The sequence below is a fragment of the Stegostoma tigrinum genome, chromosome 15 (genome assembly GCF_030684315.1).
Source record: "Stegostoma tigrinum isolate sSteTig4 chromosome 15, sSteTig4.hap1, whole genome shotgun sequence".
NCBI lineage: Eukaryota > Metazoa > Chordata > Chondrichthyes > Orectolobiformes > Stegostomatidae > Stegostoma > Stegostoma tigrinum.
In genome coordinates, this window is record NC_081368.1 from 45,919,801 (window position 1) to 45,930,966 (window position 11,166).

General features: G+C 40.8%; 1 protein-coding gene across 1 annotated transcript; it reads left to right on the plus strand.

Annotated features, from left to right (window-relative positions):
* Positions 1-1,296: 1,296 nt before the first annotated feature.
* Positions 1,297-5,715, plus strand: irg1l (immunoresponsive gene 1, like). The gene is made up of 6 exons (XM_059651285.1): positions 1,297-1,365; positions 1,482-1,539; positions 2,070-2,257; positions 2,685-2,777; positions 2,919-3,124; positions 4,108-5,715. Exons 1-6 carry the CDS (start codon positions 1,348-1,350, stop codon positions 5,024-5,026), a joined length of 1,482 nt encoding a protein of 493 aa, XP_059507268.1. The 5' UTR covers positions 1,297-1,347; the 3' UTR covers positions 5,027-5,715.
* Positions 5,716-11,166: the final 5,451 nt, after the last annotated feature.

Here is an 11,166-nt window from a genome sequence, read left to right on the forward strand (position 1 = left end):
CTCACCAAGCCACTGTACATTCACAGCTAGGTATCTTTACTCATGTACTTAAATGCCCTTATAATGAATGCCTATATATCAGTCACACTCCTCATTGTTTGCTGCACCGGCATGTGTGCTACTAGTGATTAAAGACAGACTGTTCCATTTGTACACCAGCTCTTCCCAACCTCTCACCATTTAAGGAGTATCCAATGTATCTGTTTGTGGTAGATTTGGATTTTTGGATGATCAAGGAGAGAATGATGTTTGCTGATGGGCCATTTAGGGAATAAAAAGACCACTGTGGTTGAACCATCGTTTGGATCTGCCAGGTGACAGTGAACGTCAATCAAAAAATGGCCATGCTAGAACAAGTTGTAGCTTTGGGTCACAGCAGTGTTGGTTGTTTTGAATGCCAGCATAGGGTGTATGAAGGGAGATAATTGCTGATGCTGGAGAGACTTGCAAACATGTAGCCAAAGCGACCTGCTTTGGTCTTAGATGAGCCCAAAGGTTTCTGCTGTTTCTGGCCCCATAAAATGTAAACAGAAGATTAATCAGTGGCACCCTCTTTGACAAAGAAGATAACCAACAAGAGGTGGTCCACACATTGCTCAAAGAAAGAATTAGTGGGGATCTTCGGGCTTGACAGAGCAATGCACCTAAATGAGGAAGTGGACTGGTCAATCAGTGGGAAAACCTGAAAGGCTGGACACACTGATAATAGATGATTACCCAATATTTCCAAAGCTGTGCAGCCCCCACCCCGTCAAAAAAAACTCAGTAATTTTCCAGTGAAGGGTTATAAGCAGAAACTGTGCTTTAATACATTTGATACGTATAAGTAATATAAAGCATTGCATCGAATTTAGATAAATTCAAAACAAAAGATTGTGAAACACCAGCGCAGTATATACACCACCTATTTACATCAACGGAAAAAAAGAAGAGGATGATGGTGGTCATGTCCCTGTCACTATCCTATCTGCCCTGGAGGTGGGCAGGTACATGAAAAAAAAGAGTAAAATAGACCTTTTACAGAACAGTGATTTTATCTCTTCCTTGTGTGTAACTGGGGTTTAGGGTCAATGGAAATGCTAACATAGCCTCTTCCGATGAAATGACGACATCATGGAAAGTCCAATCCTTAGTTATGCAAATCTTTGATAATAAAATTTGACAAGGAGGCGGTGGGGTTTGGGGGTGGAGGGGTATGCTGACGAGTGACGTGCGCTTTCGGCTTACTCGCAACACCAAAATGCTATATAAATGCCCAAGTCAAGAGAGCAGAATTAGACTTAATTCTCCTAGTGAAATTTATCCCATTGTGAAAGCAAGAGCAGCTACAAAGAGAAAGGCGACAGGATGTTCTCCAAACTTCTGGTAGCTATTGCGTTAATGTTGAAACAAAAAAATCTTTGATCTATGATTGCAAGCTTTTGTTATTTTAAATATATTATTTATTTGCTAACATTGATTCATTCTGCTTCCGTCTTTAGAAATTTCAGCTCAGCTTAACAACTGGAAAACGCCTGCACCATAAAATTTCTCGCGAAGGTAAATATACTTGGCTTCTGTCTGAAAAAGAACTGAAATGGTTATTCGTTGTCTGTCCGTGTGTACCTCCATTCCGCAGCCTGGTGTGCAGTACCACAAGCTGCGCTAAAGAGGAGAGGCGCACTGCATCGTAGTGTACCTGAGTTGTTTGCTTCAACTCAAAAGTCTAAGAAACTTGAGATAGAGTCCATTCAAATATACAATAATAGCACTAACGGTTCAACCAAACGTATTCATTGCAGCGCGGCACAAGTTGCTGCTCGTTATTGGGTCAATTTCAACACAGATCTCGGACTGTGTCATGAAAGCGAAGATCCGAAAGACTTTGTTTCCTTTCAACTTCAGCACTTGAGAGCGCTCGTGGGAGCGGGGATATTTCTCATTGCAAAGTCAGCTTTGTTTTCTGACAGTTCCATAGAACGCGTTCCGGTGGGAACTACAACGGTTTGACTCGGACGGTTCAGTGCTTTAAACAAATGAAATCGTCATATGTGTAATTATGTAACTATTTTTTTTACCCCTCTTGTTAGCTTTCGAGGCGCCGGATTTGAAAAAGACGGTGACGAGCAGTTTTGGCTCATTTATCTCGGGAGTTGAAGTTGATCATCTCTCGGAGACGGTTTTACAGAGGAGCAAACGCATGATCCTAGACAACATTGGAGTCGGAATCCTGGGCAGCACCAGCCCGGTGTTTGATATTTGCCTAAATTACTGCCAGGTAACTTACACACAACCTCACAGTCACGGGCGCGCTAGGCGCCGCTCCACATCCTATTCCGATTCCATCATTAATACCTGGGCCAGATTCCGTCAAGCAGCGAAAGTGCCGCTTGAAACTAAACTAGTAGCTACCTCAATGCTGGCCACTGCAAGCTGCTTCCCAATGTTTGCAGGTTAGCTCTAAGCGGACTGCGAGCTGTGACAGCAATGCGACCCACGTTACGACAGCCTCCCTTTTATTTCAAGTGAATTTGGTGGGATGCTCAGGCACAGAGACTGACAGCTCCAATGTCCACATCCGACGATTACTCATCAGGAGACACACAACCCGCTTTCTGTACTGATGGGAGTCACTGTTTGAGCTGCTTTCCCTTACAGTGCGGTCCTTTATTCTCTAACCCGCTCCCCTTGCTTCCTTCCAACAGCAAATGTACGCTCAAGACCCAGTCAGCTCAGTCTACGGACGCAAAGGATTAAGACTTTCGCCGACTCTGGCCGCTTTCGCCAATGGAGTCGCGGTAAGATGTTTGCACCTAATGACTTTCTGGGTTTCACAAACTAGTCAATAAACAGAAAGAATGTTCATGATGAAACCTGAGCCTGCCACTTATTGGTGTTTCCATAGCTTTAATTTATGTTGTCTCATCTTCACCCCTTAGGCACATTCAATGGATTTTGATGATACTTGGCACCCTGCCACCCACCCGTCTGGAGCTGTACTTCCCGCCCTCCTTGCTGCTGCCCAGATGTTACCTACAAACTCCAAACCCACTGGACTCGACTTCCTCTTGGCTTTTAATGTGGGCATTGAAGTTCAGGGCAGGTTAATGCACTTCTCGCAAGAGGCGAACAACATCCCCAAGAGGTGAGACACTGGTACAAAACTCCAAACATTAATGCGGAAGCCAGATTTTGCAGCGGGCGTTGAACTCATGGCGCTTTGCTGTTGGTCAGCCTTAAACTTGCCAGCATTCATTCACGGGGTTCTGCATTAGAGGAAATTATCATTAGACAGAAAGGTACCACCTACAGGGGTGTGAATAGTGCAAGAAATTTTACATTACAGTTTCTTCATCAACCAAATTTAAAACTTCCACCTGGAATAAGAAAAGTATAAACCAGGAAGTGTAGATGAAAACATTTAATGGTGTGCAAAATTATTTACAGAGCATAAAAATAAAAATCGTGAACGTCAGGTCTGATTAAGAGGGAAATAAGCATTTCATAAAAGTTTTTGAAAAGTAATTAATATTTGAAGAAATTAGATTCTTCACTACAAAAGTTTTTTTTTAGGGCCAGAGAATTTATTTCATAGTAATTAAGGTTTATTCCATTGACTAAAATCATTTAATCAATAAAATAATTTAAATAGACATGACCTAACTTTTTCTCATGTGTTTAATGGGTAACGAGCGGTCATTGCTACACTTCCAGAACATCATGTGCTTGAATGTGAGACTCTGAAAAATATACTGAGCAACAAAATTCATGGGTATACATAGCAATTTGGATCAGTTCAGTGTCTCACAAAGGAATGGCTCGAAGTTGCTATCCGATTTGCTTATTAATAGTAACGTTGCTATTTATTACACAAATTCAGGTAATATAGTTGCATGTAACATTTTAGAAAAAAACAGTACTTTTTTGCAATTAATTGAAAGCATTATGTAAATAACTACTCAGTGACAGTCAAGCCATTTGAAAGCAAAGGATCTGATTAATAAAAGAGCAATTATGGATCTGCTAATTGCAATAACACTGTTAATTCTGTTTAACTGAAGTGTAATTGTGTAAAATAATGAATAAACAAAAGGGTCAGGTGCTTGAATTTTTTTTTTAATTTGACAGATTTCACCCTCCCAGTGTGGTTGGGACAATGGGCAGTGCTGCAGCCATAGCCAAATTCCTTTCACTTAATGACAATCAATGTGTTCATGCCCTAGCTATTGCAGCTTCACTCTCAGGGGCACCAATGGCCAATGCAGCCACTCAGGCAAAACCCATCCATATTGGCAATGCCACACGGCTGGGCTTTGAGGCAGCTCTCCTTGCTTCTAAAGGAATGGAAGGAAATGTGAAAATTCTCGACAAGACACTTGGCTGCTTTGGATTTTCTGCTTTTTATGGTGACTACGAACCTCAGAAAATTGCTCCACTTGAACAGACACGATTTCTACTTGAGGACCAAGATATTGCATTTAAGCGCTTCCCTGCTCATCTAGGTATGCACTGGATAGTAGATGCTGCTGTCTCAGTTAGGCAGTTGGCAACTGCTAATGATGGTGCTTTTTCACCCTCTATGATTGACAGAATAATTCTGCATGTCCCTGTTTCCCGTTACATCAACAGGCCATTCCCAGAAACAGAACATGAGGCTCGCCATTCCTTCCAGTTTAATGCCTGCTCTGCATTGTTGGATGGTGAAGTGAACATTGAATCATTCAGTGAAACTAAACTGCAACGAGATAGTCTCAATGATTTACTTAAAAAAGTGGAGCTTCAACATCCTGAAGATAATGTGGCCAGTTTTGAGAAGATGTATGGAGAAGTAGTTCTCCTCCTGAGGAATAGAGATGTGCTCAGGGGAAGATGTGACACCTTCTATGGACACTGGAGAAACCCACTGTCTAGAGAATCACTACTCGACAAATTCAGAAGTAATGCTTCCTATGTATTGGAGCAAAACAAAATAGAAGCTATTATCAACACAGTTGAGAACCTTGAAGAAGTGAGGAATAGTTCCACGTTAGCCTCTTATTTGCAGTGAAAAGTATCAAATTTCTTGCACTCATGTTTAAATATGATTTAACAGGTTGATCATGCGTTTTCATGTTTTATAGGTGGTATGTAATCTGTGCAATAGGGTTTAATCTTCTGAAACCATTGAGAATGACATTGTTGGCATTACAATCTATTTCTACTAAAAGGGCAAAACTTTGATCAACAGATTGGTCAGCTATATGATATTCTGGGAATAGGGGAATAAGGTAATTTTAATGTTTTGTACATTTGCAAAAACAACATGATTATTGAAATGCATTCAAGGCAGATTACAGTGAGGTATCAGAGAAGTAGAGTGGTACTCTGTGGTACTCTGCAGGTTGGTAAAGAAATTATCACCACAGGTAGCAAACAGGCTGTAGTCATGAGGCAGTTTGCTTTCAGAGAGATATTATGCCTTTCTCTTTTGTAGTTTTTCATTGAATCATGATGATGTGTAGGAATGCATTTAAAATCCCAAAGTCACCAGTAACTAAGGAGAAAGGTTATTATCTTAGTTAGCAAAGACCATTTCTTTTGTGCAGAGTCATTTTTTGCACATTCAAATGTGGCTGTGGATCGCAAACATACATGGCTTATCACAATGTAGGAACGATTGAATTGTCTGCTCTTGTTGGGATTGTCCAATCTTTTCCATGTCACTTCTTTTCCTTATTTTCTTCAGTTCTTTGCTGTTTGGTGGAAACAAAAATCATTACTTGAGCCTGCTGCCCAGGTAATACCTTCTTTTATATTTTCTCTCAGCAAGTGCTGCATTTTCTGACAAGATAGGTAATGGCTCAAAAATGGGGACAGGAGAGTTACTACCTGTGAAACACGAATGATTATTCCATTGAAACTGCCATTGAAGCCTATCATCAGAGGTTTTCTTTTGTTAAGCATTCCAAGGTTCTGTGATCCCTGTAGGACCTTGATTGTTTTTTATGAAGGAACAGTGCACTCGCTGAAAGTTCCATGAGTGAAGCAGTTGAAGACAAAATGATTTCAATGAATCTGGCCTGCTGCTACCTTTGGAACCATGCCCATGGACAAATCTATACTTTGTTTGCTACCAGCTGCCCTAGCCCAAAACTAGTTCACCTGCATCATCACCCATTTGATGCCCTTTCGCACCCAGATTTGATGTAAATGCCATGGGAGCCTCAAAAGAATGACTGCCGTTTTTGCAACTCTAATAGGTAATTGGCCAGCAAGCTCCACCAATCAGCCACCCAAAAATCAGAATTGATTGCCATATCTATGCTGAACAGCCATTGTTTTTGTCTGGCTTTTAGATGTTTGAATATTTAGAATTCCCAGGGTAGCCTTGGAACACTTCCAAATGAAGCCCCTGAACTAATAGTAAACCTAGGTATTGGGAAAGTGCAAGCTTTCATTGTATTTAATTACAAAAGCAGCAATATTGTGTTCCACTGAAAGCACAGGTAATTTTCTCAAGCTTTTCCATCTCTCAGCCTAGGAATTTCAACTCCCTCGTCTTTCTCACTTGTTTTCGTGAATTCTGATGTTTGCACATGCATGAAAAAATGATAATTGACAAGGTTATTTAATAGACAGGAATATAGAAATGTTTCAGAACATTTTGTTTTAGGTTACATGATACCCTCATAATTATGTAAAAAATAAAGAACCTAACAGATTGCTTTGCATCATATGTAGGACTTGGACCTCTAAAGTAATTGGGCATTTGTAATAGTTATTATTCTCATAAACTGTGATTCTGCTGGTACTCAGGGTACATTCACAGTCCAAGTTTAGTTTTCAAGCACAGACTTTGAAGATTCAGGTTGATATTAAATTTCTGCAAAATTGGGTGTTAAGGCCTAGATGAATGCCAAGCAGAAGAGGTGCAAGATATCTTGCTGCAGCAAGTTTTATTCCACTACATTGCTGGTGTTCAACCAAGCTCTGGCTCTAGACTATGTTTGCATTCACCCTATAACTGCAGTATGGTGAAAGGAAAAAACTGATTTGAACTGATCCTACAGTTATATTGTAGACACATTAGTTCTATTCTAAAGGTATCACATATCCTGTACATTTTTATGTAATTCAGTACGTCATAATTATTATTTTGTTTAATTAACAATGGATTATTTGTTAAATGTTTGTTAACTTTAATAACCTTGCAATAAAAAATGTAATTTAAAAATTAATTGGCTTACATTGTTCATATGCTCTATTCTTACACGCGTGCTTTGATTTGCTGATTGGACACACATGCTGACAAATCACTCAAATGCCTAATGATGGTATTGAACGTTCTCTCAGAAGAATCGCAAGTACCGAAGGTCTTTCTTTCAATCATACTTCAGAAAGAGAAGGGTGTCACAGTGCTCAACTGCTAGTATATCTGGATTACCTGCACCTGTTTCAATATGATGAAACATTTCTGGAAAGCCAGGAACATCTTATTGGCGAAGACCTAAAGAAACTGTGAAGATGGTATACAGATCCAATGAAACTAACAGCCACTTGCAGCTAGAAATTTGACTCACCACACAGGGCTTGCTGCTGGACTAAACTCAAATAAAATTGTTACAGTGCAGCCAGGAAAATCACTGTTCTCACGCCCACACCTTCCAGCACCACGCTTGCTTTATCAGCTATCAAATAGGGAATTTGCTCTGTCGCCTGGCTGCAGAACTGTAAGTGCAGGATGGGTGTCCTTTTTACTTGCCCTTTCTGTCTTAACAATATCTGCTTATTCCTCTTTCAAGCATTTTTAAACTGCTTAACAATTTTTGCCTCCTTACTGTGTCACTCCCCTCTAATTGGCTCTTCATTCAGTCAAACTCTTTCCTGGCATTACACAGATTTTGGCAGGTTTCATATTATCTCACATCAAGTCTTTTTCACGCAGCAGCAATCCTGGATTGCAAATGTTTGTTTAAATTGTTTTAAGGCCTCATACTTCCTTATCACTACACTTTCCTGAACGGCACCAACACAACACGTGATTAATGAAATGTGAGGCTGGATGAACACAGCAGGCCCAGCAGCATCTCAGGAGCGCAAAAGCTGACGTTTCGGGCCTAGACCCTTCATCAGAGAGGCCCTCTCTGATGAAGGGTCTAGGCCCGAAACGTCAGCTTTTGTGCTCCTGAGATGCTGCTGGGCCTGCTGTGTTCATCCAGCCTCACATTTCATTATCTTGGATTCTCCAGCATCTGCAGTTCCCATTATCACTAACACAACACGTGAACTCTGTTTCTATCACTCTGCTGTATTCTCTTCTGTTTCTACTATTTCCAGAACAGTGTTCAGTCACATGGGTCTTGCACTTGCATTGTCTCCCAAAAACAGATCATCTCTCCACATTTCACTTGTCTTGAAACCTTCTTAAACAATTTTGATTACCTCTTAAAATGTCCTACTTTATTTTGAAATGTATTAATGGTGCACATTTTAAGTGCATAATGTTGAAAACATTATGCACTTAAAATAGACATCATCAATAAATTTCAAAATAAAGTACAGGTTATTGTTCTTGCAGTTACCCTCTTACTGTGTTTCTTTGACATAGCTCTTGGCTACCAGAGTCCATGGGAACAATTTGGTCTGCCTTCCTACAAATGTAGTCACAAAGTGGAGTATAACTAGTAAAGCAGCAGGAATTTGCATTACTTTGTTCCAGTTCAGAATAGTAAATTATTGTTATGGACCAGAACAAACCCCCTCAACTATTAAGAAGATAGCCTAGACACTAACGTTTTGTTATAGTAAAGGCATGCCGGATGCAATTTGATTGGTCAAACTACCAGTCTTGAAGCAAAAAAACACTTTATTCATATATTATTGTTAAAATACTACAAAAGAAAGAAAATTTGGTCTAACTTTAACTCTATTGGTAAACTTAAAAGGATAGTATTTTGTTTAACTACTATAATAACATCAAATAAGCACACCTTTAGCAAAAGGTGAGTTCAGTAAAATGGATTGCCTTATAGACAATTCCCTATTCAAGGAGGAAAGGTAACATCAAGACTCTGAGAGAGTGTGAGTGTGAGTGTGAGTGTGAGTGTGAGTGTGAGTGTGAGTGTGAGTGTGAGTGTGAGTGTGAGTGTGAGTGTGGGTGTGGGTGTGGGTGTGGGTGTGGGTGTGGGTGTGGGTGTGGGTGTGGGTGTGGGTGTGAGTGTGAGTGTGAGTGTGAGTGTGAGTGTGGGTGTGGGTGTGGGTGTGGGTGTGGGTGTGGGTGTGGGTGTGAGTGTGGGTGTGGGTGTGGGTGTGAGTGTGAGTGTGGGTGTGGGTGTGGGTGTGGGTGTGGGTGTGGGTGTGAGTGTAGCAGGGAGAAATGTTTTGCAGCTTCCAAACCCAGCTTCAAGACTCCAGCAACTGCTACAGAAAACCAGACCTAAAAGTCTTGGTTCTGTGGGAGCTTGCCCCACCCATTCAGGCTGTTTCTATTGTTCCAATTTTAATTTTAATAAAAGCCCAAGGGCTCACAAACTTTTTCAGTAGTGGTTCTGAGTAGACTGCTTGCCATTTTTGTCTCAATCTTTCCTCATAAAAACATCAGGACAAATTACATCTCTTAAAGCCACAGTATTGTCACACCACCCAACTTAAAAATGAAACATCAATATATAAAGATTGATTCATTTTTAAAATACTTTAGGATTATGCTATTAGTATACTACAGTACATTTACATTACATTGACTCTAGGCAAGCCAACATTCACCAATACAGTCCATTTCGGACCATTGTTCCCACCATCGAATGCCTTTGATTTCCTTCATCAAAGTTGCAACACATTGTCAATTCAGTTTTCTTATCCTGCCACAGGTATAATTTTCAAAGTGAATGGCAAAAATAATAATCTCCATTTAAACAGTCTGGAATTTTTATCCTTAAAGTTTCTCCAAAACCTTTAAGGGATTATGCTTGCTATATACAATAGTGTGAGGCTGGCTGACTCACAGAGCAGGTTTGTTGTTCCACAGGCGTTTCATTACATCCCCAGTGCAGCCTCTAATGAAGCGTTGGTCTGTTTTCCTGCCTGGCTCTTAAATTCAGGGGTCCATTGCGATGGAATGCCTCACTTCCGGGTTTCCTCCATAGTAGAATGTATACAGGGTCGAGTTCTATGTGTTTGTTAATAGCCTGCCTTGTGGAGTGCCATGCTTCCAGGAATTCTTGTACTTGTCTCTGCATAGCCTGTCGCAGGATCTTGGTGTTGCCCCAGTTGAAGTCGTGGTTCTCCTTGTCCATGTGGATTGAGATGAGTGAGTATTGGTTGTGTCTTTTTGTAGCCACTACCCTACATCAGGAACATGCCAGAACACACCACAAGACTTCTATGACCACTAGGCATCAGAATGGCACACAAGCCCACATCAACCCTACGACAAGTGCTCACCCAAACTAAAGACCCACTCCCCACCATGGACAGGACCAATGTCATCTACAAGATCCCTGCAGAGACTGCGCGAAACACTATATCTGACAAACAGGAAGGAAACTAACAACAAGTGCACATGAACAACAACTGGTTGCAAAAAGAATACTCACTCATCTCAATCCACATGGACAAGGAGAACAACGACTTGGACTAGGACAACACCAAGATCCTGGGACAGGCTGGGCAGAGACAAGCACGAGAATTCCTGGAAGCATGGCACTCCACGAAGGTGGCCAATAACAAACACATTGAACTCGACCCCATATATATTCCACTATGGAGGAAACCCAGAAGGAAGGCAATCCATTGCAATGGACCCCAGAGTTTAAAAGCCACGCTTCATCAGAGGCTGCACTGAGGATGTTACCAAGCATGGTAAAGAAACGTCTGCGGAAAAACAAACCAGCTCGGTGAGCCAACCAACCTCAACACCCACAACCCGAATCTACAAATCTACTCCAAAACCTTAGATATGTAATAGTCCCAGAAAGCTTATTGGCAATATAAATGTTGAAATGTTACAATGTCAATACCAAGCTCAAGGTTTCTTTCTCAATTGCGGAATATTTATTTTGATGATTATTCAATTTTCTGGAAAAATACCCAACAGGTTTTTCTATCTTCTCATCATCTTCTTGCAAGAGTACAGCACTGACACCCACATCACTTACATTGATAGCCATCTTGAATGGCTATATGCAATTAGATGTGGCTATCACTGGG